A 27770-nucleotide genomic window follows, 5' to 3' on the forward strand; every position below is an offset into this window, starting at 1 on the left:
CTGGTGTGTGCGTGCGGACTTCCTAAATTCTTGGCGCTGTATGAGTTGCGTTGTATGGGAAAACACGAAAGTGTCGAACCATTAAACTCCTCTACGGTCAAAGGACTAGGTCGTCTTCACTCTATTCCGGTGTTTACAGGTTTACAGGTGACTACCTTGAAGGGGGGATACCCTAAAATGAGTCCATCAGTTCTCGACGTGCGTTGCGGTGGAGACAGCCGAGCAAGTTATTGGCGATTATCGATTGTAGGGCTGGTCCAGTTTCTTTTTGTTTTTGCTTTCTTTCTCTTTTTCATCATTTCTTTAACTTGTTTTGTCATTCATTTTTTCCGATTTTTTCTCTACGAAGCGGAAGAAAATAACAAATTCCTAACTGATTTATCGATGAATACTAAAAAAAAAATGGTACACAGGAAACTTAAGGTTTTTCTATTCAACTATTTTGGTTTTGTTCATACAGAGATTATGCAAGATGTCATCCGGTCGAATAGGAAGGCTTCAGGAACTGGAGGAGGGACAGACTGGCGTATTCTTTTGGTAGATCAACTGTCCATGAGAATGGTTTCAGCGTGTTGCAAGATGCATGAAATCGCAAGTGAAGGAATCACATGTAAGTTCATTGCTCCATTCATGTAAAAGTTGTGAACTAATAAATTGGTATTGTAGTGGTGGAAGATCTAAACAAAAAGCGGGAGCCTTTGCCTGCCATGGAAGCTATCTATCTTATTACTCCATGTGATAGTTCTGTAAGGGGATTGATGAATGATTTCCTTTCCCCTAGCCGTGCCAAATACAAGTGTGCCCATGTTTTCTTCACTGAAGGTAATAGTTAATATCATCGTCAAAGTTGAATGAACATTGTTGTCTAATTGTCCAATTTTTTTAAGCCTGTGCCGAAGAATTATTTAATGAAGTTTGCAAGCATCCAGTGTCCAAGTTTATATTTTTTTTAAATAATTCACGACACTGAAGTGTAGACATCGATTAACCGATTTATTTATCCGTAAAAATCCCAACAAATGAGATCATCTGAAATACGAAACACTATATTGGATTGAGAAAACGCAGGTGACATTCGATCTGTTATTTCAGTCGTTAGGTTAGATATAAAAAGAATACTACGTAATTCGATAACTTTTTTATCAGTGCCATAATTATCAATCAGCAAATTCATTCCGCTATCGCTATTACAGACTAATTATTATAGATGAACAACACAAAATTCTAGTTAAAACCAGTTAAACAAATGGTTGTTGGGTAATGAAGAAACTGAATATTAATTTTTGGTTATTTCGATTAATTCTTCAAATAGTCGCTTGGCTGGTGGCACAAAATGGGTCAAGGCAGCCATGTCGAGCCAAAATAATAAATGAACAAATCAGAATTTGTAATTAGCTTCATAACAATTAATAAACTCGATCGAACGATCCTGAAAGGATAAATGGTTTCAAAAGGCACACATTTAAAAATTTGAAACTCTTAAAACGAAACTGTAGGTCTATCCACCTAGGCGTTTCTAAGGATGGTGAAGTTTAATCAAATAAAAAATAGAACTCCACGATAGACTGATTCTTCAAGAAACAGCTATTTGGAGATGAGAAGAAAGGGGTCGAGCAGTATAAATAAATATCGGCTCCATGCTCGGGGTTACAATATTAACGCTATATTTATGAAGATCTCAGAACTATTGTTTATTTAATGAGGTTTCAACTGGTTTGATAGCTGCACAAGCGCCTAATTTTTTTTTTTTTTTTTTCGATTACAGATTACCTAACAATATATAAACGAAATTTTAGAAGCGCTATTAAGTTTTGGAGGGTAAGGCATGGCTTAATGTGCTCCAAATATGCGACAGCATGTCTGCTGTCCGCTGGCTTATTAAGCTGCCTGATTCAATCCATAGCACCCCAATATCAAGCCATAAATTAGAACAAGGTATTTTAAAATGTCTATGTTGAATTCTTTACGTGTAAAAAGTTGCAAAGTCTACTTCATTTTCTTTATACTCACGAAAATAGCACTTTTAAAAATCAATAAAAATGATAGCCGACGTATATCAAAATACGAAATGATATTCCGATATAGTTTCCACATTTTGTGCATGACACTGCAAGACAGGCTGGTTACGAATGCCAAAAACGTAAAAAGGTCTTTGTCATAGTCACGTCTTGAGGTGAAATAGCTATACCTAGTTATAATGCGTCTCAGAAAATCAGGTGTTGGCATGCATTGTGATAAATTAGTGCACGGTACATTAGCTACGGATCATCGTCTTCTGTTATATATACTAGTTGACTTGACTCGGGCAGACAAAGTCTTTAAATAGCCAACTCGACTCTTCTCAGTCGACACTATATAGGAATTGGATCCCGAAACGGAACATAGTTATATAATGGCGCCGGTCAATAATTCAACCAGGTCCGCTTGGAACTCGAGTGATGAAGTGAAACAACAGGACGAAGAATTGCTCTGCGTTGACGGAATCATTCTTCCGGCCTGGATGCCGCTGCAGAACGTGAGCACGGGCGTTCTGGCATTTCGCGGAATAGTGTATATCGCTTCGCTGATTTACCTGTTTGTCGGAGTGGCCATTTTGGCCGACAAATTCATGGCTTCCATCGAGATGATTACGTCGAAGAAGAAAGTAGTCAAAGTCAAAGATGAAAATGGCAAGACCCAAACGGTGGTGGTCCGGGTGTGGAACGAAACGGTCGCCAATTTGACGCTGATGGCCCTCGGTTGTTCCTGCCCGGAGATTCTTTTGTCCAGCATCGAAATTATCGGTAAAGGCTTCGAAGCAGGTGAAATGGGTCCGGGATCGACAGTGGGCAGTGCGGCTTTTAACCTGTTCGTCATTATAGGCGTTTGCAATTGGGCCATTCCGGACGGCCAGGTGATTCATTTGAAAAATTATTTGATGACTGCAAATAATCTTTTGATGTGTTATTGTTAACAAGCAGGTGCGTAAAGTCAAGCGGGTATCTGTGTTTTTAGTCACGGCAGCTTGGTCGATTTTCGCCTATCTGTGGCTCTACTTGATCACGGCCGTCATCTCGCCGGGCGTGATCGAAGTCTGGGAGGCACTCGTCACTTTCGCTTTCTTCCCCATGACGGTCCTCTCCGCCTACGTGGCCGACCGACACGTCCACATTTACGACTACATTTCAAAGACTTACCGTATGGGTCGAAACGGCGTCATCGTCGAAATGACCACCGACGAGGCCGAAGTCGTCAACTCGGAACCCAACGACCGAATCAGCAATTGCTTCAAAAAATTCGCCGAAGAGACTGAAAACGAAGAAATTCGTGAATTCGAGAATCACCGACGGGCGTTCATCATTCTTCTGAAGAATTTGCGGCGCAAGTATCCCATGCTGAAATCCAATCAGCTCGAATTAATGGCCACCAAAGAGATGCTCAATCGAGGATCCAAGAGCAAAGCTTTCTACCAAGTGCTGGCCTCCAAGATGCTCACCGGTCGTGTAGTCGAGCACTCATCCCGCCGACCCAAATTGAATCTGACGGAACTCTTTCAAGAATTCCATCCGTCCAGCACCTCGCCGGCCGTTCAGCCGCGGAATATTGACCGGCAAATAACCAAAGTCTTTTTCAGTCCCGCTCACTACACCGTCATGGAAAATGTCGGCCAGTTCGACGTGACGGTTGTCAGGGAGGACGGCGATTTGGAGAGACTCGTGTTCGTCGATTACACGACGGAAGATGGCGAAGCCACGGCGGGAAAGGACTTTGAAGTCAACCGTGGAACCATTTGTTTTGAACCAGGAGTTACTTCACAGACCATCTCCATCCGAATTATTGATGATGATCTCTACGAAGTAATATAAGCCAAATATTTTCGCTGTTATCATGATTCTTATTTTGATTTAATTTTGTTTTTCTACAACATTTAGGAAGATCAACATTTTTACATTCGGCTGTTAAACATTAGGACAGGCAACCGGTTCGAATACCTTTGCGGGAAAGGTGAAATTGCGGACGACGCTTATTTGACAACGGTCGAGATTCACGGCGAGATTGCGCCATCCTATTCCATGACGTTGGATGTTGAAAATTTCGGAGATACGGCTCCGCCCCGATATTCTGTCACTGCTCGCGAAATCCTCAGCGCTTTGAAGTCAAATAAAAACCTGAGAAGACCTTCGTGGTTTCATTACGACGAGAGCGACGGGGAACTCTCCACAACGGGAGATGACGACGTTTTCGTCGATGCCGTGTCTCAATTCGACACCAGCACCATCGACGAAAATGATCAGGTTTTTCAGGGAAATCGAGTTAAATGCTCCGATTCAAATAAGGGAATAGCCAATAATGATGCGATGACTTTGTCACCGTCTCAAACGACTTTGGTGACTTCCGTTTCATATTCATCCGGACGCGTTAGCCTTACCAAACTGAAATCCGATAAAACTGATCGTAAAAGATCTGTAGAATTTTTCTCGGAACGCGAGTCCTCCAATAATTCAGACAGCGAAGATGATTCGTGTACTGACGTCCAAACAAGAGGCAATCAAATAGGAGAACATTCCCATTTACGTTTAATTTGTCCTTCAATGGCCACAGGTAATAAATTCACAAACTCGATTCAAAGTCTAATCAAATCATTTCTATTCAATTCTTTAACTCAAATGTAAAAGTGATGATACTGGATGACGACCATCGCGGAATCTTTAGTCTCTCGGAGCGCAGTGTTTCCCTCACGGAAACGGTTGGAACTCACGTGATGTTGATTGTCCGAATCGGAGGATCTCGCTGCCGAGTGGCAATAACTTATCGAACAGAAGAAGGTACAGCTAAGCCAAATAGAGATTACCTGCACTCTCAAGGTGAAATCATCTTCGAAGATGGCGAAACCGAGTATTTCATTTCTCTATTTATAATGATTTTCTTTTAAATAAAGCATTCTGAAATATTCTTGTATTTTATTAACAAATTACAGGAGACATGTACTAATTCAAATTATAGGAGAAAGCCTGTACGAAAAAAATGTTTTTTTCTATTTCACCATTGGAGAGCCAAAATCAATCAAAGGTACACAATTAATAAAACGCACTAAAAGTGTAAACACTTACAAAAATTTCTAAAACCATATTTTTGTCAGGTACAACATTTCCCAGCATTTCCCCCCTTGTAACGTAATATTGTCTCCAGATTATTGATTTTTATTTATTGAGGTTTTGGGCGATTAGATTTAGTTATCTTGTCTGATCGACAATAACATAAATAAGGGAGATTAAGACATATTTTAAAATATCAAACGCTCAGATTGCGTAACCGTTCTGCGAAATGCGACGTAGTAAAACTCTGGAGTCAGGTGCTTCTGCTGGCAATACTTGGAGAGAAACTAGTAGAGTAACGAGATATCTACAATTTGATGCTAACGGATATGTTTATGTAACCAGACGGAGACTCCGACGAGAGTATTGATGACTTGGAGGAACTCAGCATGCGTGAATACAGCCAACTTTCCGAACAACAACGAATTGCGCTAAGAGGTCGCGCCCAACTCGGAGAAGTTACCACGACAGTTATCCATCTCAAAGAAAGTAAACAATTCAAAGTGGGTTTAAAACAAGATAATTTCGTTTTGCTTATTATTGATTACCTAAGCCAATGCATAGTGCACCCGTGGACAATTAACATAATAAGAGTGCGGTAAGAGGAACTTTTAAAAGATTGGTAAAAATTCTGATGAGTTTTTTTAGACTTGATTAGTAAGGCAATTATAAATATGGAATGATTTTTTTCTATCAATATGAAGAGCTATTATATGGGTTTCAAATTTTTAATTAATGAAAACTAAAAATTTTAATGTCTTACTGTAAATGTTAAATGTTCACGACAAGGCATTGGCATGGAAATGAATTTGTCATCAAAGCTTTCTAATTTTCCTAGAAAACTGTTGACAAAATGGTGTCGAAGGCTAACAAATCTTTAAAACGCGGAACGTCTTCTTGGCTACAACAGTTTATCGATGCCGTCCATATGGAGGAAGGTAACAATTCGACTAACATATTATAAATTCAGTCTAATTAAGTTAAAGAGAAACAAAAAGCAATGGTATATCGCCAAAAAATTTGCCATTTAATAATTATTGTTGGACCTTGGACTTGGCACTTTAGAAAATGAAGAAGCTGCTGGTGATGGAACTGCCGTCGCAGAAGTGGCAACTGTTAAAAAGAATAAATGGAAAGAGTACACTACCCATGCAATTACAGTATTTTGGCGATTGGTCTTTGCTGTAATTCCTCCTGAATGTAATAATCTTTGCCGAAACCGAATCATGTTTGATGATACATTTGATTTTGATTGAATTGAAATTTCAGGTATGGGTGGTGGTTACCCGTGCTTTTTCTCGTCGGTGGTCTGCATTGGAATAATGACGGCGTTGATTGGTGATGTTGCTTCTCATCTGGGTTGCACAGTTGGACTTAAGGACAGTGTTACCGCTCTGGCTTTCGTTTCTTTAGGAACCAGTCTCCCAGGTCAGTTTTGATTATCTCTCACAAGGGGTCCGCAACTCAAATTTACTTTTTATTTTTTTTACTTTTTCCTTGCTTTATTTTTCCTTTTTTACTTTTGAGATAGGCTTTCCTTCAAGCGAAAATAAAAGGGTAGGGAGGGGATGGGGAGGAGGGGGGGTTCGTTCGCGCGCGCCCTTCTTTTAGCACGTAAAGTAAATTTCCTTTTTTTTTTCCTTTTTTCACTTTTTTTTGCTTTTTTACCTTTTTAATTGTAGTAAATTTGAGTTGCGGACCCCTTGATCTCTCATTGGCGTCATTACCCGTAAATTATAGCAAGATTGACGCTTACTTTCGGAATCGTATAATAAGATTTGTCTTTCATATTATTCTGTAGTAGTTAACTTGAGTCATTCTATGGTTACGTCTCTAATCATGCATATACTTTTAGATTTGTTTGCTAGCAAAGTGTCGGCCGTGCAAGATGAACATGCCGATGCGTCAATTTCCAACGTGACAGGAGCAAATGCCGTTAACGTTTTTCTTGGCATAGGAGTCGCTTGGTCACTTGCAGCATTCCACCACTCATACAACGGCACAGTATTTCATGTCGAAGCTGGAACGTGAGTCAAAGTTGTCCCTCAATCAATGAAAAAGCTACTAAATATTTTTAAAAATAATTTCTTTCAATTAGAAATCGAAGAATTTTGCTCTTAATACTTTTATAGTTGTTGTTTTTTTTAGTTCAATCAACATCTTTTCTTTGCATGATCGCATTTTATTTCGATAATAAAAAAAAAATATTTGACAAATTAAATAGTGTAGGAATATTAATTTTGGTTTTGTTTTCTCATAAAAAATAGATTGGCGTTTTCTGTCACGCTCTACTGTGTTATGGCAATAATTGCAATCGTACTGCTGTCCGTTCGGCGCTGTGATGCTGTTGGAGGAGAATTAGGTGGCCCCATGAAATACAAACTGCCCACTACAGCTCTTTTGATCGGGTGTTTTATTCTTTACATCCTTCTTTCATCGATGGAATCCTATGAAATAATTAACGGATTTTAAAGCCTGTTATTATTTTTTTTTTCATTATTTTTTTCAATTTTGTTAAGTAGTACGTTGACCGTTTGTTATTTTTTAATCTGTTGCTATAAAAATTGGGGTCGTTGGACCGTGGATTGGGCTCTGAAAATGTACTTTATGACACGATTTTGAAATGACAAAGCTTGAAGATAACATTTGACGGTTCAGCCTGATAACCGAAAGATAAAATATTATTACGCAATGATTGACTGATGGTATTTCCAGTTGTTCACAAAAGAACGTACATGTTCACAACCTATATTATACACTGATGTAATTAAAAAAAAACTATTCCAGCTGTAGACAATTTCCTTTGCTATTAGAACTTTACAGTTTTATACCTGTGATATGGTATGATGATATACTGTGCGGTACATACACACACGTCTACCCGAATGTTGCAATGTTCACATTTTATTAGTAGTACGTTACTCGTATCTTATCTTACCAATGCCAAGTCTCAGTGAAAAGCAATAGTACACGTAGAAAGTATAGGATATATGATAAAGAAACGCAGCAATAAAAGGGGGGCGTTTTCGCTGGGCATTTACCGCAAGAAAGAAACAGAAAATCCGCTCATTTTTCGCCGAAAAGGTCGAGGGAACATTTCTATTTTTTTAAGCCCCACATTGAAACAGGTGCTATTTTAAGAAAATACCTCCATGACCATGAAACCCAAGACTAAATTAAATAGTACGTTATTATTAGAATGCAAAACTATTTAATATTTAACTGAAAATGTTTTTTTTTTAAATAATTTGGAAAAAAAATTAGTTGAGTTATTGCAACCCAGATGACGTTCAATCTTGCATTTCGCTTCACCTTCGGATAGATCAAGGCCGATCTCGTTTTTCTCTGGTTTTCAATGGCGAGCCATGTAGTGTAGTTCGCCATACTTCCGTTGGGAGGATTGTTTTGGAGTTTGACGTATTTTGACTTTTGTATTTCTTTGTCGGTAAAACCAATAAATCATCGTTTTTTTTAAATAAACAATAACTACGATAGCGATTGCTTATTAAGGTTACACTTAACTTGCGATAGTATAAGTATATAATCTCTTGGTAATTTTCATTGTTATATTTAACACACAAAGGTTTGGAACTTAAAAGGTTCTTGCTTGTGTATTCTTGTTGTGTAAAACTCTGAGACTGATTGAGAGACTGTAGACACTAAGTGTATTTTCATTAAAATAAATGTAAGTTGATTACTTTTGTGGTTGAGGCTGTAGATCTCGCAGAAGGAGTCAGCCTTCCCAATAAAAAAAATGGTATGTTGTGGGCTACAATAAAATTGTGATTTAAATTTGTTTTAAACCTTCTGTCATTTGTATTTCCAGGAAATTTTTACAAGAGATGAATTCACAGATGAGTTGTAGAGAGTGAGTTCACATTTGAGCAGTCAGGTCCAAATGAGATTTTCACTTTGGTCTCCAGAATGAGACCTTTGAAAATGCTTCAACAAATTATGCCAATCTGAAACAATTAGTAAAATTTTCTAGAGTTTGTTTTATAACTTTACTGGATACTGATTCTTTACTTTTTTACATTATTAAATGTTACATATTTGATGAATCTCGATTGCCATCACCGATACGTTCTCGTCAAACGAAAGAGATGGAATTCACACGCATTTTGATGAATATGAATTTATATGCTGTAATGCACGGTAAATAAAAGTTATTGATTCAATATGAAACATGAATGAAGACTGGTCTAAAAATGATGTGTATTTGCCCCCCTGTAGGCCTATTGCAAAGCTATACCATCAAGTCTCATTCCAGTTAATAATAATGCTTATTGACTACATCATTATTTTTGGGTTACAGATTATAGTTGTAATTTTTGAGATGCAGTTAAACGAAATAATGGGATCCCAGTTCTCTATTTTTTATTGATCCGATCTTGTTTTTCCACACTTTTTACGAATGAAGTGTCAAAGACTCAAAGTATAGAGTTAACTGATCAGGTGAATTCTGTGCGCAATATGAAATTGGTTTTCCTATCCTCTTAAAACGAAATATCAAAGTTACCATAAAAAAGAAGGAAGAAAGACGAAAGTCGAATTACAACCGAACAAATGCGCCATATTTAATCCAATTCATCGGTCATATTTCTTATTATTTCGTAATCTGGCAATTTTGTCGTGATAAAGTTCTTTTCTGTATCTAATATAGGTTCATGGGATGTCAAGTTATATATTCTCAAAATAAACTAAATTGTACTTTGTAATTCGTCTATTATATCTTATTTCAAGCCACGCTGGCAATCGGAAATTGCTCACTCAAGCAGCCATAGACCTCTGGCTCCACTCCAAAAGAGAATTACTTCAAATTAGTCTCAAGTTCTAAGAAACGTTTAGTAGCGCAAACTTAATTTGATGTTTTGTTATTTAATTTGATGTTATCTGTTATTCCTGTATTATTTATTTTTAACTGTAATTCATTTGAACTGGATTGTATGTAAGGAAATGTGTCAAAAAGGAGTTGCGAGGCCTTGCCGGGAGATGGGAGACATCGGCTTATCGGAGATGCGAGTTTCTTGTCACAAGTAATTTCCAGCCTAACCTATTTACTCCCGCTGCTACAGCTACAGCTGCTCAAGGTATATTGCAACTGGATGCCTTAAACCGATCTTAAATTCTGATTAATCAACATGAGGTAAAACCCTATTTCTGTTGGGCGGGTTATACTATTTAACCAACAAAAGCTTTCAAAAGGCTCTAAGCATTACGCCGAAATATTTCTAAAAATGCAACCTCTCCTCCTCCCCACCCCCTGAATTTTGTTAGAAGGGAAAAGATTGGAGGGTGGGGGGGCTTCATTTCAAGCCTTCTCGTTCTAACGTTCACCACCAGTCGTATTTGTTGGTCGAATCTTGAAATTTTCCATCCATTTTTCAATCACAATCTATGGTGTGTCACTCACATTGATTTTCTTCAAAGTGAACGTCAAGTTCAACTCAAGTGTTTACCGACGGGCAACGAAAAACTTATTTCATTTGTGACGGTGTAAATTTGACAGTGGTATCATGTTTGTGTCGTCGTCGTCGTCGTCGAATGGCGAGCATCAGATCAGATAGTGTTGTTTGGATTCCGTCATATTGTTTTTTCGATTGCAATTAACAATAGCGTTGATTACCAAAATATAGCATCAAATTACTCAAAACTATTTCGATAGACATCATCTTCAGGTAAATGTTGGTGGCAGTCATTTTCCCGTATTTCTGGTATTAACGGCGATTTAAAAATTAAAAAAGAATACTTTAGTACGAGGTGTACTACTAGAAAAAGTCGTAGCAGCTGAAAACTCTTTGGCTTTTCTCCTCCCCCCCCTCCCATCCCCCTCCTGTGAGTCGGTGTGGCAGTGAGAGACTCTTGACAGCCATCTTGGATCGGTTTTTTTTTCGCTCGCTGGCGCTGGCTATGTTGTATGCTTTAGTCCGTCGTCGTTTTTGGTCGCCGTTTCGTGCCACTCGTTACTTTTGCTCGTGTGTTGGCTTTTAAATTGTCGCAAAACAACAGCGAAAACGCAGTTTTGAGCAACCTTATCTCTCTCTGATTGACTATTGATCACGTTCAACCATTTTGTGTCAAGTGAATTTTTACCACTAGTTTAAACCGGTTATTTTCCCTTTTGAACAACTTGTGGTGGTGGTGAAGAAAAAAAAGGAAAGGCAGTTTGTGTCTCATATTCAGTCCATGTTTCGTTGTTGGATGTGAAAGAATTATCGCAGTTAACCGGGGGGGAAGAAATAATCATAGATTGCCATGTTTCCAATGGTCGCCACTCAACGTCAGTTTTGAACTGTGCAAGAGAGAGAGAGAGAGAGAGTTGTGTGGATATTTTGGACTCGTCGATATCGAAAATGTAAGTTTCCAACGTTGGTGAACCGATGGATATTGTTTCAAGACTTTTAATTAGTGTGATGCGTGGGTCGCCGACCTGGAACTTCTCCTTGGTTACAAAAAGAAAAGAAGGAAAAAAAAGAGAGGCATAAAGAGCTGCTCTCCTCTGCGCGTTGTGGATTGGGAACCAACCCATCGTTTGGTGGGTGGAATCAGTAGGGTTGGGAGGAGGAGGAAAGTAACGACTATGAGAAGGGGAAAGATGGAGGAAAAGAGGGTGGTGCAGGAGGGTGGGTATAGAAGGTATAGTCTTTATGGATATGGGGAGGCTGGGAGATTGGGAGGTGGGGTGGCCGGTCAGCCGCCGGTGTGTAAGTTCGACATCTCCCAACCCCCCTACCACCACCCACCCACCACCTTCCTCCCGGACGGTGAAAAGCTCGTTTTGCGTTTACCACCCACTTTACTTCCCACTGCCTCCCCCCCCCTTCTTCTTTCTGCCTCCCGTTCATTAGTAGTGCCTCGATATGTATAGTGCATCTCCTTCCGCCCTACTTCCCCCCTTTCTCCACGTCAAACCGTCCTGGGTTTCATTTCATTGACACGTTTCCATCATCCCGGCCGCAAGTGACGTTGGGCAATTCGTGATTCGGGAAACAAGGGACTACTACCCTTGTCTTTCACGCCATCTTGGTCTCGGTGCGCTCCATTCGTTCGTGACCCCCTTTCCCCCCCATACAACTTGTTTGTGGATGTGTTTAGATTACTTATTTCTCTCTTTTGCTTTTTTAATTGCAGAAAAACAAGTCTAGCGTGATAAAAACAAAACAAGCAAAAACCATGGAAGCAGAAGAAGATTCACCGGTTGTCGACCTTTCCGTCAGGTAAATTTTTTTATTATTATGAAATGCAAATGGACAAAATGGCCATAACTGCTGATTATCATAGTAGGAAACCGGCAGAGGCGATGAATCAACACCGTGAACAACAGCCGTTCAAGTTTGATTTGGCTGACCTCCCCCAGGACTTGTCCGTCCATCGCAGCCATTTCAGCGCTCTGGCTGGTATCAATCCAACACCTGCTCACGGAGGGGCTGGATTCAGTGGCAACGGTAACGGCGTTGGCCGCAGCGCTTTGAGTCCTCTACCTGTTCAGGCTCATATGCAATCCCCTTTCATTCCACTTCACCATCGATCTGGAGGAGTCACACCGACTAGCAAAAATCCCTGGCCAAAAGATGAAATTCAGGTTAGACAAATCTCAATTGGTCTCCCGTCAAAACAGCGTCAAGACAACACGACAACGTATGCTCATTTCTCTTTATTTCTTTTATCTTCTAGGTAACGCGAATCGAAAAGCCTAAAGAGCGTGACGCCAATAAGGAAATGGATCGGCCGATCAAAGATGAAATTGAAGTGGTTCACCTGAAGGATGGATCGCGTTCATCGAACCGGCGGTCGTTCCGCCCACTCTCGATACGCCCGGATAACAACCAAGTTGTCTACACGATTAAAAACTCTGAAGAAGGACGCGTCAACGGCTACAGCAATGGTTACGGCAGTGCCAGCGATATGGAAATCAACGATGAACTACCCGATGATGAAGCGGATGATCTAAGTGATGATGCCCAGGGTGAAAATCTGGAAGATTTACCCATGCCTCCCTCTCCGGTTAGAAAGGTAAACATTTCTTTCCTTTTTTTTCTAATGTTGGATCATTCATCTTTCATGTCGGTTTGTTATTTGCAGGAAATGACCGAGACGGAACGGTTAGAGAATCAACTACTTATACAAAGGCTGCAAGCCGAGTTGAGGACAGAAGAGATGCGATTGGTACTGCTCAAAAAGATTCGACAAACTCAGCTTTTAGCTGCCCAACAACAACAGCAACAACAACAACAGCAGCAGCAGCAACAGCTCCATCAGCAGCAGCAACAACAGCAACAACAACAACAGACAAATTTGACAGTTGCCTCAAACTCTCACGACGTCAAAACAGGTTTTTTCGCACTCAATAATCATTTTGCCTGCTGGATCTGTAACGTTGTTTTTTAAAAGGACCACCAGCTACCAGTACGAAGCAGCCTCATCCTGCCCACTTATCGATTTCGTCACCTCAGCAGCAGCAGCAGCAACAACAGCAGCAGCAGCAGCAGCTTCATCACCACCATGGGGGACAGCACGTGAAATCGAGCAGTAAAAACAACAACAACCACATGAGCTCGTCGCCGTCTTCCCGAAATAGTTCAAACTCGCAAAATTCATCACGCCATTCGACCAATGTTGCCAACATGGCCATGAATTTACTTCATCAACAACAGCAACAGGGACATCGCAATTCCAATAGTAACGTTTTATCGCCGTTAATGCAGCATCAGCAACTTCAGCAACACCAGCAACAATTGCTGAGAGGATCGGCTGGTAAATCATTCAGGATAATTCAATTGAATTTACCAATTCTTAATGTGCATTCTTCAATAGGACTTTTGGCGCACAGCAGAGCACCTATTACGACACCCCCGAATGTAGTGATGGGACTAGCTATCGGCTCTGGTGCTCCATCGCCTTCGTCTCCAAGCATCCAGGGGCATGACAAACGCGACCACATGCGAACAAGCACCTCGTCGCCCAATGTTGCCCAGTCTGGCTCGTCCAGCACGCTCGGTCTCCATCATCACACAAGTGCTTCTAGCTCCCGGCAAGTTGAAGATCCTCAGACAGCTGCCCAAAGACAAGCAGCCGCCAAATTAGCTTTAAGGAAGCAATTGGAGAAAACTTTACTTCAGGTATTTCATTTCTTGGCCATGCCTTAATTAAGTCAAAATTAAATTCACGTTGTATTGACAGATCCCACCACCTAAACCTCCTCCACCTGAAATGCATTTCATCCCCAACCCGAACAATACCGAATTCATCTACTTGTTGGGCTTGGAGGCCGTCGTCGATCGACTAACTCAGGGTGCAGACCATCCAACTCCGCCCATCCCGTTCATCTGCTCCCAGTGCGGCACAGACTTTTCGTCGCTGTGGAAATGGGACAAAGCCGCAACACGTAAGGCTAATTGATTGTTTGTCATACGACCGACCGAGTGATGGCTAATGGATTTCTTGTTTAATAGTAGAGAAACCAGCAGTGATGTGTGATCAGTGTGTGACCAACAACGTCAAAAAGGCCCTGAAAGCGGAGCACACGAACCGACTGAAGACTGCTTTCGTGCGAGCTTTGCAGCAGGAGCAGGAAATCGAACAACGTCTGGCGCAAGGTGGCAACATCAGTCCGCCTATTCCTCCACATCATCCGATGCCAGCTCCGTCCCACGCCAGCGCCAGCGTCCATTCCAAAGCGTATGACTCGCTACCGGCCTCTACTCAAATTATCCCCTTCTCCACAAAGTCCATCAACAGTGGAACGCCAGCTCCCGCTCACAGCCCATTAGTCGGATCACACTCGGCCGTGAGCTTGAGCATAGCCGTTGGCAAGGATCGAATGGAGCGAGAGCGCGACAGAGAGCGCGAGAGGGAGCGTGAAAGGGAACGAGAAATTCGTGAACATCGTGAAAGGGAACGCGAGAGAGAAAGGGATCGTGAAAGGGAAAGAGAACGGGAGCGTGAACGAAACGAGAACCGCGAACGTGAAAAGGAGAGACAGGCGAACGCAGCGGCGGCCGCTGCTGCCGCCGCCGCCGCATCGGCTAGCTTCGATTTCTCGAAAATGCCCGACCCGACCAAGCTCTTTGGTCACCAAATGTCTGCAATGCAAAATGCTCTGCAAGCCCAGCTGCTGAGAGGCATGGGATTGCCTTCGGGATCGGCGTCCATGTCGAGTCACGCTCACAACCCTCTCATGAATCCCTTCTCTTCACTGCTGTACCCTTATCAGCTGGCCATGGCCGCTTCGGCTGCTCAAGCAGCAGCTCAGGGCAGAGGCAATAGCGGCGGTGGTGGATCCGGAGGAGCTGGAGGCAGCGGAAACAGCAGTCGAGACAATAGCGCCGCTGCCTTTACCGCCGCCAGTTTGGCCGAACTGCAACGGCAATATCTGCTGGACATGCTCCCACACCTGCCCAACATGGCCGCTGCCGCCGCCAGCAGTGCCGGCTCCCGCTCGTCACAGGGCCAAAGCCAGGGTCATGGCGATGGTCGTCAAAATTGGAAATCTTGAGCAAGTAGACATCCCCCTCAAAATGTGTCTTTGTGTTGTCAACTCCGCTCTGATGGGCATTTGCATCCGCCGGCAGCAGCTGACTTGCCTGAGCCAAGACGTTCTTTTTTTTTCTTTATTATTAATAATTATTTTCAATATTTCTTGCGGTCTCGTTATGAATATTCACCTCTCCCCATTTCTCTGTTGACTTTCGATTTAATAAGCGAACTGGTTCCATGCGTATGTCAAATCACTAACGATTAACTAAAAACAAAAAGGGAGGCTGTTCGAGATCTCACGATCGTCTTTGCTTCATTCAGTTTAGTGAACCAGTAAGAAATTTTGTCTCGATTTTCCATCGTGGTTCATCACACTCCAGGCAGGGTACGACTGTCGTTACGTGCGCCCTGATTTGCCTTATGAACTCAAGCTAAAAAGACACCCAACAACCACGACAAATCCATATTTGATATAGGACAAATGCAGCGATGTTATCTTTTGTTTCTTATTATTAGAGAGGTAGCAAAGCGTAGAACTGCAGTGACACAGAAGGGACTCATCAGCACATATTCTCTGTGATGGGCCGGATGCTGGAACGCTCAAATGTTGCATGTGGAATATTATGACATATAACCCTCCCCCCTCCTCCTGAAAGGCAAATTTGGCCATGTACTGCTTTTCATCCTCTATACTGTTGTTTAGATGCACTGACTCGTGATTTTTTCAAAACTTCATCTGGCGAGTGCACCTTCTCTTGTTGCAGATCTGATCATCAGCACAACCCTACCCTCCTGACATGAATTTTCCCCCACCCCGTTTTCCTATAATTTCCATGTGTCTTTACTTCCCTCTTTGTTTCTCGTGATCTATTAAACTTACGTCAAGACAACGGACATGACTGTCTCATTTGGCATGGTGATGAAAATGCGGGATTGCAGGCTGACATTCTGGTATCCTCGAGTGTATGTGTGTTTGTATCTGTCTTGAGAGAAGTGAACAAGAAACGTGTTTCCCAATCGTTTTACTTATCTTGAATCAAGTCTTTATATAATTAATCGGATACCTATACATAGCTAGTTATCAGTATACAAAGTAATCCTTCAAGTGGGTAGTGTGATGAAGTATAAATCTGCGAGATATAAACTTTCTATTAGCTTTAGTTTAATTGCGTACTCAAATTTATGAATTATTTGGTTCGTTTTATCACTTCTTTTTCTTCGAGTTTCCGTAGACTTCAACCAATGTTATAAGGTGCCTAATATATAATAAACAAAGAACATTTTGTTTAATTTGAAATGATTTTAAATGTAAATAAAACTTGATTAACGAAAGATTACAATTTTTGAAAATTCTTTTTTATTTAATTTTTTTCAAAATTGTGAAATTTCTTTCGCCATCTAGCGTTCGTACTCAACGACGTTTCACATAACAGAACGTATCGAGTACTCAAAGTTGACTGAAAGTTGATTTGATCGAGTAAACGAAAACATCCGCTGCGGTCTTTTGTCGTTAAATCTTCTGGACAATCAACCTGAACTTATCGGTCCGCAGTTACCAAATTATATTAAAAAACTGAAGATGGTATACGTTTGTTATTTGTTATCAATATCACATTTTTTTGGAATGCTCATAAATTTTGCTTTATCTTGAAACGTTCGTTTTTATTGTTGCCTATTGTCTTTACATGGGACGTTTTCATACGTGATATGATGAAATTTTTCAAAATATAGAACCATATTAATTGCAACAAATATTTCCTATAGATGTTGAGAGTTCAATCTCCAGAAGGTACTCGGCGTGTGGATGTTGACAATGTCACCGTAACCAGGGAACTGTTTGAAAAGGTATAGAAGAATTGACCCCATAATTAATACAATGCAAAACCCACAAATAATTTTGTAATTTTTTTCTTAGGTCCTCAATACCTTTGGAAATATAGGTTATTCTTTTGCCTTGTACTGCAAACGTGATAAATCTCAAGAAATTGTTTCATCGAATGCAAAGACTATGGCAAGTTATGGGCTTCAGCATGGTGATATGATATACTTGTCACCTATTGCTGGTGCAGTTCAGCACGGTGAACAGGATGCTTCTGTGCTTAAAGTAAAAAATGGAGTGAGCACTGCTTCATCGACAACCTTCCTTCCATCAACTAGTAGCATGCATGGATCCAAAATACCTATTCGATCTAATGTAGAGGAAGATCAAGTTGATGTAATTCTACAGAAAATGGATGGAACTGTCAAGAGAAAACGTGATCCCAAAAAGTGAGTTTTTACAGTGCACGTATTGGACTAATATTGTAATCAGTTGTGTTCTAATTTTATTTGAAAGCTTCCTTAGAATAAGCAATAGTCTAATATAATGTAATCTAAATTATGCAGAGACATTGTGGCTAATATGTAAGGATTATAGTAAAAAGCGGTGTATTATAAAATAACCGATATTCATCCGACATGAAAAATAACAGCATTTATTTTTAATGATAGTTGTCTCCATGGAGAAAATTCGTCTTGCATTCATTGTCTACCATTGGAACCATACGACGCTTCGTACCTAAAGGAGCTGAACGTCAAACATATGTCGTTTCACGCTTACTTACGGAAACTGTCTAGTGGGTTAGACGGAGGAAAATATGCTAATTTGGATAACATAAGTTGTCGGATTAAACCTGGTTGCACTGGTCATCCGCCATGGCCCAAAGGTGTGTGCTCTAAATGCCAACCGAAAGCCATTACTCTGAACAGTCAAGTAATATTCCATTTGCCGCTCCAACATGTAAACCATATTAATCTTTGTTTCAAATCCTACAGGCTTACAGACACGTTGACAACGTTGTCTTTGAAAATCCAAACCTAGTCGAACAATTTCTTCATTACTGGCGTGTAACCGGGCGACAGCGAATCGGATTCCTCTATGGAAGGTAAAAATGAAATTCGAAGTTGATCAATTTATTTCTCCAAAATCAAACTAAAATGTTCAATTCTACCAGATTTGACATTCATTTGGATGTGCCACTTGGAATCAAAGGAATAGTCGCAGCAATTTATGAGCCTCCACAGGTACGTCAAGTATTCACATCCGAAACATGTAAAGAATGTAATCTGATGGAATGGATTAATTTTTAGGAATCGACACGTGATTCTGTTCGCTTGCTGCTTCCGGACAACCGGCAATCTGTTGTCGACCGTGTGGCTGCCAAGCTTGGACTTCAGTGTATTGGATGGATTTTTACCGACTTGGTGGCAGAAGATGTGTCCAAAGGAACTGTTCGCCATTTCCGCAATGCAGAAACGCACTTTCTCTCTGCGCAAGAATGCATCATGGCTGGCCATTTCCAGTCACTTCATCCGAACCCATGCCGCTTGTCGTCTGATGGCTACTTTGGCTCTAAATTCGTCACTGTTTGTGTTACCGGTAAACATTTGCTAAAAATTTAATTCAAACTAATCGGAAACTTACAACGGACATAATCTGTTTGCAGGTGACTCGCAGAATCAGGTGCACATGGAAGGTTATCAGGTTTCCAATCAATGCCAAGCCTTAGTTCGAGATGAGTGCTTAGTGCCTACCAAAGACGCTCCAGAGTTAGCATACGCCCGCCAGTCTACAGCCGAAAAGTACATCCCAGATGTTTACTATAAGGTCAGTGCTTTTAATTATTATTATTTTATTTTTATTTTTTTAGTATTTATCCGAAAAGAATGCGAGCAAAAGGAGTAGGGTCGACAGCGATCGTTACGTGTATTTCAGCGTTCAGGTTTCCCTTTCAAATTCCACTGTGGATGGAGTGTTTTTTTTTTTTTCTTTTTTACTCTTTAGTTTACAGGTATTAGAAGAATTAGGAAGGAGCTAGAGAAAGTTTTAGTCCGTAACAACCACGATAAACTCGAGACATTAATAAATTCCGATACGCCGAAAAAGAGGGAAGGGGTAAAGGTAACAAGCCGAGGAAGGTGCGACATAAGCGAAAACCAAAAGGCACTCCGTATTTTTCCCGACACATACGCGCACACGCACACACTGACAGACTAGACATGTCGACGTGTTGTAACAACCTAAAAAATTCGTTGGACAAAAAAAAAGTAGCATTTTTTTTTTTTTTGCCTTCCACACGATGTTAATAAAGACTAAATGAAATATTTTTTTTTTCAACGTTTACGCCAAAAACACAAAACGTAGGCACCATAACACAACGGTGGAGGGGGGCGGGAGCTAAAGTTTGGTAGAGGAGGAAAAAAAAAAGTGGGACAATTTTTCAAATGCTTGATCCGAACTTCACGAATGGGGGCGACGAAATGTAGCGGAAATAGAAAGAGGGTAATAATAACTAAATCGACGACAGAAAAAAAAGAAGTACGACAAAGAAATAACAACAATTCTTGCTATTTACCAAACAACATGTGGCAGTATTGAAACTGGGCGATGCAATAATTTGTATCGGTCGTCAAAAGAAAAGGGTCAGATGTAGAGCCAAGTTGTTACATTTCACTACGTGAAAAAAAAACTCGTTGCTTTCGAAGGGTTAGGAGAAAAATATTAGGTTCTTTCGGGTGCATCCCGATGCCTCTTGCATTTTTTTCTTTTTTGTTGTTGTTGTTGTTTTTTTTTGAGAAGAAAAGCAGCAAACACAGAAAAGTCGCGAAACGTTGTCTTCTAACTGAGCAATCCACAATTGGCCACGGTGATGAGTTTGCGAGGGAAGCCTTGATGATCGCCCAGAAAAGAAACGCGTTCCACCAATTCCAATCCGTGGATGACGTGGCCAAAGACACCAGTGAAGAAGGGCATGTCTCGAAGTAGAATACGGAATTGGGATCCCACTAGCCCTTGGCTGTGATGCTTTTTTTGCGTTCGTCTCATGCCGATCGCCGCTCGAATGCAGGGCAGCTTGCTGTCGTCGGGCATGAAGAAGGGTTCTTCCGCGTAGATGGATCGTCCCCCACGCCCGGAATTGCATTCAAAGTCACCGGCGATGCACGACTCTCCTCCCCAACATTGGAAAACTTGACATCCCTTGTAGCCAAATCCTTTCTCACCCATGCAAAGCGATGCGAAATTCTTGGCCATCTTGGGCGCCACATCTGGTCGGGTTTCCAATACTACGCGGCCTTCAACGATTCCGTCGACTTCCAAATCTAGGAAAAAACGAGGGAAAGACGAGTGCAGAGGAGAACTAGGGGAGAGGACGCTGGCCATCGAGTTGCTCTTGTTGGGGGAAGTCGAAGTCAGTAGAGAGCTGGCCAAAAGTTGTTTCGTGTACAGCCGAGCGTTGCAGACGTTGGCCAAAAGGGCCACAGGATCGGGTTGGGTGGGTGGAGACTGCAGCAGTTCCATAGTAGACGGACCACGATTGCCAGAGTATCGTAAGTTTTGAACCGCCTGACGGAACGTATGCAAGTCCAGTACTTGGTTGCTGGAACCAATGACACGATTCAAAGTCAGCTGCATGGCCAGTTGTTGTTGCTTGGTCTGAAGGCGAATCCGTTCCGATTGTAGAGATCTGAGCATTTCAGCTGCCTCGTCGGGGCCTGAAAGTCCAGCTAGTTGAAAAGTAACTTTGTTTAGCAGAAACTGGGTAGTGTCTTCTTCGTTCAAGCCATTGGACACAGCAGAACTGCTCTGTTTGTTGAGACTGCTCAGTTCTTCTCGCATGAGGTTTTCCAAGCTAGTGCAGGCTTCCATCACTAAACAGAGAAATTCTCTGTGGCTCCCAGTCAAAAGTTTGTTGTCGCTGTGAATCTTCTTAACCGCTTGAACTTCCACTTGGAGCTGAGACAGGAGGAGGCTTTGAGCTTCATTCAAAGGCCCGGTCCTGTGTCCTGTCAGCATCGAGTGTTGCTGACTGGTACAGATCAGACATGCAGGAGTCATGCATGTGTAGCACCAGTAGAGGCAGGCGGAGTGATGCAAGGGGCATTCTGATGCATCACCAATAGATTTTGGTAGAAAGACTTCTGGTGATGAGTGCAGAGAAGAGTTGACGGGGCTAGCCATTGAGGTGGGTATAGACTGGTAGTTCCCCAGCTGTACCATTGAAAAATTAGTAGCCATCTCATTTAAATCCAGGATCAAATCATCTTTGTATTGGAGATTGTGGATGCAGTTTAAGCAGATCTTTTCTGCGCTTGTCCAGTCGAATTCCAGTACGTTGTTGCACGTCGGGCATGCATCATTGAGAGGCGTGGTCAAATCTGCCTGAGTCTCCATTTCTCTACAAGAGATTTTGTATCTAAAACAATACAAAAGAAAGCACTTGAATTAGTAAACGTGAGCAGTGAGAAGATTGGTTAGTGCAGCGTGGCGCATGGAGGCATATCGGTTGGAAGGAAAATGGCAGCAACACGCAACAGCGGGACAACCGCGTGATACGTCTGCTGCCGAATTCCTGTCAATAATTCCAGTCTCTAAGAATAGCAAGTGTATACTTTTTGATCAAAATATTTTCTCGGCTTAACACCCGTCTGTTATGAATCGTTAGATATTTTCTAGCTTAAAGGGAAATTAGGAAAAAACGATAGAATTTGTGCCTACTTTTGCACGTGCGTCACGTGGCTTATCAAGCCGGCTCGTGTGGAGAACTGTGGGGAAGGGCGATCCGAGCCAGTTTCTCTCCACTCCACTAAAAGAGCCACAACGTGGTGTACGTTCATGAGCACTCTACCGGCCACGATGTCGGTCCCGCAGTCGCATGCGCCCCTACCGGCAGCACGCTCAAACATATTTCTTATTGATAATATTATATTTTTAACGATATTATCATTATATTAACTATATATTCTTTTATCTGCTACTTGAGTAATCTTCTTTTGTTATGAAGTTAACCAATAACATTTGTGTTTTTATTAAAATCTTCTTTAAAATATTCGACATACGTGGAACTGTAGTGCTGCAAACTTGAAAGCAAACGTCGCTCATTTGTAAGACAGTTTGATGAAAACTTATTGGGGGTAGGACTGGAAAAATATGCTTTGACTTCTCGAGTAATTGTCTGGGTTGTGATCAGTTTATTTTAAATCATATTAGCCAAATTGTTGTAAAATCCTTCACGAAATGAGTGCCCTTAGTGGGCAGGCCTTGTTTTTAGTCTGCCTTGGCTTACTGGCTTCGCTGTGATTGGTTTAGACCATATTTCCGTATGGACAGCGTGGCAAATGCGCTGTCGCCGTTTCAACAATTCAGTTTTCGTTCATTTCTCCAACACGCGGGATTTGCGATGCGTGTAAAAAAAAAAGATCAATATTTAAAAATAAATCGAAGTAAAATTATATCATGTTGCAATTTGAAAAAATGGATCTCACAATTTATGAACATTTAGCAATCTGTTTAAGTAAATTATAATTAAAATTTGTTTCCATTAATTCGGATTTTTATTTTAATGTCTGAAATGATTTTGAATTTTTTTAATAACAGGAAAAGGATTCATATGGAAATGAAGTGACTCGAGATGCTCGTCCCCTTCCAGTTGAATATTTGTTGGTCGATGTTCCCGTCTCTACTCCGTTGGAACCCATATTTACTTTTTCAGTCGGCTCACGTAAACCGTTTCCCATTGAAAATCGGTATTAACATTTATTAAAACTATATTGTTCTTCAATTCAAAACTTTTAAAATTTTCTAGTCTTATCGATGGTCATCTTCAAGATTTGTCAGCTTTGGATTCTTACTTGAAACAAAATCGTCAGAATTTTCTCGAAGCCGCGTCAGATTTCCATTTTCTGATATACGTCGCTACAATGGATATGCTTCCGCTCATGGCAAGTTTTTTGTATTGCTATTATTTTGATTTTGTTTTACTTATTCATTTTACAAAACCAACAGGAAAGTATGGATCCAATATTAGAAGCTGTTCGTTCGAAAAATGCGGAGGCTGCAAATCAATGGGCATCTGGTGAACAATGGAGCACTGTCCGTCAGCTCCTGGCTCACGCTGATCAAATGTCGACACCAGGGCAACCGATGGAAGAAGGTGCTACCGGAGATGCCGCTGGCAAATCCTGGACCTGTCTTCACTGCACTTTCATCAATATGCCTAATTTATCTTCGTGTGAGATTTGCAATTTGCCACACTAAATTTAAAAATTGTCACCGGCCAATCAAACTGTTAAAAGTGTGCTTAGAGTCAGTGATGTAACTAAGGTGAATTGAATACATGGATGAAGCAAAATTTCAGTAGACTTCAATGTGAATAAAGCAAAGTAAGTAGTTAAATAATTACTATGTATTTTTCTTGAAATTACTAGCTAGTATAAACATTTCAGCTGAATCCTGTCTACTACTAGGTGGTTTCACAACTTTGACTTGAGAATAGTGTAATGCAATCTCATTCTCCAGTTGTTTGATTCTTCCTCCTGCCCATAATTTTATCAATAGCGTAGCTCCGTCCATAGAGATTTGTTGCGCGTAACGCAGCACTGAATATGCTAATTCTAATATCCTATCTTGATCCAAATCTCGTATACCCGATGCTGCAGGAGCCTAAATTTAATTAGCAAATATTAATTGAAATAATTTAAGGTAAAAAAAAACTGAAATAAAATCAGCCCTACCATATCACTTAGGACTGCATTAGCAAGTTGCCCACCAAGTATTTCTGTTATTCTGGTCTGGGACAAACTTTTTGTGAAATCTAATGGAGCCAAGATTACAGCTCCTTCAATTGGGTACCTGAAAGAATAAAATTGAATAATGTTAGTGAACTAAGGGTACCAAAACTTTGCAGCCCTTTTACATTGGTTGAAGATCAACTGCTACATGCTTTCCTTTAAGCTGAGAAGACACTGCATGAAATCCATAAACATTCTAGTGTCATTTTAATTAGGCTAAATAGTTAAACAATTCAATCTACCTTTTCCTGTTGCATTAATTCGTTTTACACATACTTGTGTCCAAGCACCAGGTGCAGCGCCACATTCTACAACCACATCTCCAGGTTTAAGGAATTTGTGTTTGTCATCAATTTCAATCAATTTAAAGGCACTTCTAGCTCTTTCTTGGTTAATAAGAAGTAGTAAATATTAGACAACAATTAAACTGAAGCTATAGCCTGTTAATTGAAAATATTGAAATCATAATTTTTATTTGAAAATTACTACCTATAATTTTCCATTTTGGCTTTAAGAACATACTCGTCATTCATTTGCCGAGTTAGCCATTCTTGAGAACTTTTACTGCGGCCCTTTAGCCGATCGGGCACTTTTTTAAAGCATGTTGAAGACGAACAAAACTGTCTTACTGAACAAACGGCAATGTTCATAGCAAAAACTTTGTTGAAACGGATATTTTAATATGGATCAAATAAATTCTTCAGGTGAAAAGCGATAAACAACTTGAAAGTATTAATGAAACAGCAATATAACATCACCTAATAAGATCAAGTAGACTATGATATTTTGTCAACAAACAAGCAGCCACGAAAATTGAAATTTCCGCTATCGACATTCGGCAGCACAGGTCATAGTTACCGCCGTAACCATGGCCATTGCAGTATGGTGTAAAACCGAAGCAGCAGACGACAGATTAGAAATATTTCAAAAAAGTACTCGTTACGAGTTCTGACTGTTAGTTGAAATCCTTCTGAATCCTACACACAATTACGATTTGTGACGTGATTTTCACGCATTTTACAGAATGCTTGAACCTATTGTAATAATAATTTCGAATTGTTCATGGTATACATATTTGTAACCAAACTTTCTTTGTTTTAGGGAATACAAGATCCTCTATTTGCATACAACAAAGATGTTGGGCATTCTTGGGGTTATGGTAACAGCTTGGCTGTATTTCCAACAGAATTTTCCAAGTCGATCACCTCTGGTAAGTTCTTTCTGGAAGTTAGCCAAAAAACTCCTACTAAGTTTTTCTCAATGACAGGTCCAGTTAGTCCCCAGACTTGTAAGAAGAAGCTTTATACAATTTCTTGGGAGCGAACCTTGTACAATCCTTTTGTTCGCAAGCTGGTCAATGAATCCTGTGGAGCATTTACTTCTTTACAAATTAAGGCTGGCACAGATGGCCAAATCAGCTCATCTGAGTTAATTAAATCCAGTCATCAGTATCGTTGTATAATGAATGCATGCATTGAAGATTTGAACCAAGCAGCAGATCTTGCTAACAGTGTTGAATCTAATCAAGCACTTCAAGAAATGAGTGAAATATTTTACAAAGCTGAGTTGGTGTGGAATTTGTGTGAAATTCTGTATCTTGAGAACCCACTTGGAATTCTGCCACACCTATTAGAATGGATTCGTATTCATTTTCCAAATGCAGTAGAAGAAACTGGTACAGTTTTAGCATCACCAAATCCTGGACTCCATGAAAGCTATTGGAAAGCTCTCTATGGACTAGTGTTTCAGTTACGCTTAGAAAGTGCTACCAAACTGTTAAGAATTCATCCTGATTTCCAGAGTGAAGCTTTTCAGAGTGCATATGAGTTGCTGAAGAAAATGCCAGTCTTTAGTGTAAGAAAGTTCTTGTAATTTAGATAGATTAACAATTTTTCTATCTCCTAAGTATTTCTGTTCTATTTAGGCCAACTCAACTGTTTCTGCTCCAGAGTTTACCTTCAGATGGAATCATTGGAAAGAAGAATGTGAGGCTCGCACTCAAGCTGGAGATTTCTTCGAATCAAAAGATTTAGAACTTCTAATGGAGGTATATAATGTTTTATATATAATGATCTCTTAATTCCCATTTTTATTTTCATTAGTTTATGTTGTATGTCTTTTGTCTAACTTACATAAACTTTCTATTTACTTACGATAAAGATACTATGTGGCAAAGAAGAAGCATTTGAAAAAGTTGGCGATCATTTCGAAACTTGGTATCAACGAATGATTACTCAGTTAACGTTCACGCAACCCACAATTGGAACGTTATCTTTGGGAGATGAAGCCGAACAGTTTTTTGCTTCCTTAATCGGATTAGATGATTTGACGTCACTAGATGCAACACTTTTGGCCGTTCTTCGTCGCGACACGCGTAAAGTGAGTATCGCTGTTATCAATGGATAAGAGTTTTAAGCAAGTTTGATAAGAGTTCATGCAAGTATCAAGACACTACCAACATAATTAACTGGAAACGTTTTATATCTGTTCAAATTTGTTGTCACAGGTGATTGGAGAAATGCAAGGAGTATTGGATAATTCTTGGTTTACGGCACATCTCGCTGATTTATTGTATCACGCCGGAGCACTTCAGTCGTTCGAAGACATTAACTCACTACAGCTGAGAGAAACTTTGCTTCGTGACTACTCGATTTGCTTATTTAGCCACCAATCCTTGTGGTCGGTTGGTGTTCTCTATCTTGACCATTGCCCTAATGTTGGTTCTGCGACTCTGGAACACTTGCTCACTCGACTTCCGTGCCAGTCGGAAATGAAGGCAACCAAAATAATTTCACTTGCCGAGCGAAGAAAACTAACATCAGTGGTAACTTCCGTCTGTCGTGTAATGGGTCGACGGGCCTTGGCCAATGGACGACTTGGTGCGGCAGTCGCTTGGGCTGTTAAGGCGCAAGACGCTCCTCTTGCTACCTATGCCGCCGATGCTGTTCTGAAGAGTTACCTTCAAGATTCAGATTTTACTTCGACGGACTTGCTAGACTCACTGGGTGCTGGACTTCTTGCCAGCGATCGATTGGCTTTCCTTGGGAAATATCGCGAGTTTCATCGTCTTTACAATTCAAACGATTTTCATTCAGCAGCTGGCCTTTTGATCTCTTTAATCTCATCACGGATTGCACCGAAATAGTAAGTAGCCTAACCACTAACCATGTTATCATAATTGCAGCTGCCTAATAATTATTGAAATTTCGTTTTCAGCTTTTGGACCGTTTTGCTCATGGACGCACTACCATTATTAGAAACAAATCCGCCAGTTTTCACTTCAGAACAAACTTACGAATTAATGCAAAGTCTACAGGAGTTGACGTCTTCGTTTCAAGATGATGCTGAAATCAACCCCCATCCAAACTGCCAACTCAATTCTGATAAAACAATGTTAATAACTTTAGCATTAAGTCGAAATTTGGCGAAATGTTTTGTACAACAAACTGTTTGTGATTAATGGGATGAAATTGTCTTTTCCACTTCGAATTTACTGCGTGGTATTAATCCACTTTAAGAGGGAAATTTGAATACATCCATATTGTGTTTCTTCTTTAAATAGTTTTCCAACAAATTTTCTGGCTGTCGTTCGTGTACCAAATTAAATGTTTT

The 27770-nt window shown here is 40.6% G+C and overlaps 7 protein-coding genes across 22 annotated transcripts; 5 read left to right on the top strand and 2 right to left on the bottom strand.

Moving 5' to 3' along the window:
• The first annotated feature begins 432 nt into the window (after positions 1–432).
• LOC124197805 (protein ROP-like) lies at positions 433–1373 on the top strand. The gene is made up of 4 exons (XM_046593352.1): positions 433–610; positions 667–822; positions 888–936; positions 1313–1373. Exons 1-4 carry the CDS (start codon positions 466–468, stop codon positions 1371–1373), a joined length of 411 nt encoding a protein of 136 aa, XP_046449308.1. The 5' UTR covers positions 433–465.
• Positions 1374–2308: 935 nt separating this feature from the next.
• LOC124198205 (sodium/calcium exchanger 3-like) lies at positions 2309–9255 on the top strand. Of its 4 annotated transcripts, none has more exons than XM_046593913.1 (15): positions 2345–2893; positions 2961–3836; positions 3912–4581; positions 4656–4875; positions 4958–5049; positions 5421–5578; positions 5914–6013; positions 6141–6275; positions 6345–6503; positions 6931–7102; positions 7343–8258; positions 8340–8626; positions 8787–8832; positions 8902–9049; positions 9177–9255. In XM_046593913.1, the coding sequence occupies exons 1-11, from the start codon at positions 2393–2395 to the stop codon at positions 7545–7547; spliced, it is 3288 nt and encodes a 1095-aa protein (XP_046449869.1). In that variant the 5' UTR covers positions 2345–2392; the 3' UTR covers positions 7548–8258; positions 8340–8626; positions 8787–8832; positions 8902–9049; positions 9177–9255. The 4 variants fall into 4 exon arrangements, with proteins under 4 accessions (XP_046449867.1, XP_046449869.1, XP_046449871.1 ...); XM_046593915.1 differs by having other exon boundaries at positions 8340–8520; XM_046593911.1 differs by having other exon boundaries at positions 2309–2893; positions 8340–8832.
• An 852-nt stretch (positions 9256–10107) lies between these two features.
• LOC124198206 (homeobox protein B-H2-like) lies at positions 10108–16570 on the top strand. Of its 11 annotated transcripts, none has more exons than XM_046593924.1 (9): positions 10108–10221; positions 12207–12292; positions 12357–12657; positions 12750–13088; positions 13158–13407; positions 13467–13829; positions 13890–14194; positions 14256–14460; positions 14531–16570. In XM_046593924.1, the coding sequence occupies exons 2-9, from the start codon at positions 12249–12251 to the stop codon at positions 15568–15570; spliced, it is 2847 nt and encodes a 948-aa protein (XP_046449880.1). In that variant the 5' UTR covers positions 10108–10221; positions 12207–12248; the 3' UTR covers positions 15571–16570. The 11 variants fall into 11 exon arrangements, with proteins under 11 accessions (XP_046449880.1, XP_046449874.1, XP_046449872.1 ...); XM_046593918.1 differs by having other exon boundaries at positions 10111–10221; positions 14528–16570; XM_046593916.1 differs by lacking the exon at positions 10108–10221 and adding an exon at positions 10356–10753 and having other exon boundaries at positions 14528–16570.
• A 402-nt stretch (positions 16571–16972) lies between these two features.
• On the top strand, positions 16973–23719 carry LOC124198208 (nuclear protein localization protein 4 homolog). The gene is made up of 11 exons (XM_046593929.1): positions 16973–17133; positions 17316–17396; positions 17467–17819; positions 18042–18303; positions 18366–18475; positions 18545–18614; positions 18681–18969; positions 19037–19197; positions 22966–23114; positions 23174–23309; positions 23374–23719. Exons 1-11 carry the CDS (start codon positions 17131–17133, stop codon positions 23623–23625), a joined length of 1866 nt encoding a protein of 621 aa, XP_046449885.1. The 5' UTR covers positions 16973–17130; the 3' UTR covers positions 23626–23719.
• Positions 19273–22289, bottom strand: LOC124198209. 2 transcript variants are annotated; one of them, XM_046593930.1, is made up of 2 exons: positions 22087–22289; positions 19273–21784 (listed from the first exon to the last, which is right to left on the bottom strand). In XM_046593930.1, exons 1-2 carry the CDS (start codon positions 22272–22274, stop codon positions 20209–20211), a joined length of 1764 nt encoding a protein of 587 aa, XP_046449886.1. In that variant the 5' UTR covers positions 22275–22289; the 3' UTR covers positions 19273–20208. The 2 variants fall into 2 exon arrangements, with proteins under 2 accessions (XP_046449886.1, XP_046449887.1); XM_046593931.1 differs by having other exon boundaries at positions 21981–22119.
• A 36-nt stretch (positions 23720–23755) lies between the features above and the next one.
• LOC124198210 (rRNA methyltransferase 2, mitochondrial-like) lies at positions 23756–24995 on the bottom strand. Of its 2 annotated transcripts, none has more exons than XM_046593932.1 (5): positions 24648–24995; positions 24401–24540; positions 24284–24332; positions 24102–24219; positions 23756–24030 (listed from the first exon to the last, which is right to left on the bottom strand). In XM_046593932.1, exons 1-5 carry the CDS (start codon positions 24806–24808, stop codon positions 23770–23772), a joined length of 729 nt encoding a protein of 242 aa, XP_046449888.1. In that variant the 5' UTR covers positions 24809–24995; the 3' UTR covers positions 23756–23769. The 2 variants fall into 2 exon arrangements, with proteins under 2 accessions (XP_046449888.1, XP_046449889.1); XM_046593933.1 differs by having other exon boundaries at positions 24401–24544; positions 24648–24968.
• A 45-nt stretch (positions 24996–25040) lies between these two features.
• Positions 25041–27717, top strand: LOC124198207 (nuclear pore complex protein Nup85-like). The gene is made up of 7 exons (XM_046593928.1): positions 25041–25197; positions 25260–25368; positions 25426–26012; positions 26083–26205; positions 26319–26537; positions 26665–27302; positions 27375–27717. The coding sequence occupies exons 1-7, from the start codon at positions 25183–25185 to the stop codon at positions 27616–27618; spliced, it is 1935 nt and encodes a 644-aa protein (XP_046449884.1). The 5' UTR covers positions 25041–25182; the 3' UTR covers positions 27619–27717.
• The last annotated feature ends 53 nt before the right edge of the window (positions 27718–27770 follow it).

The sequence above is a fragment of the Daphnia pulex genome, chromosome 7 (assembly GCF_021134715.1).
Source record: "Daphnia pulex isolate KAP4 chromosome 7, ASM2113471v1".
NCBI classification, from domain to species: Eukaryota; Metazoa; Arthropoda; class Branchiopoda; order Diplostraca; family Daphniidae; genus Daphnia; species Daphnia pulex.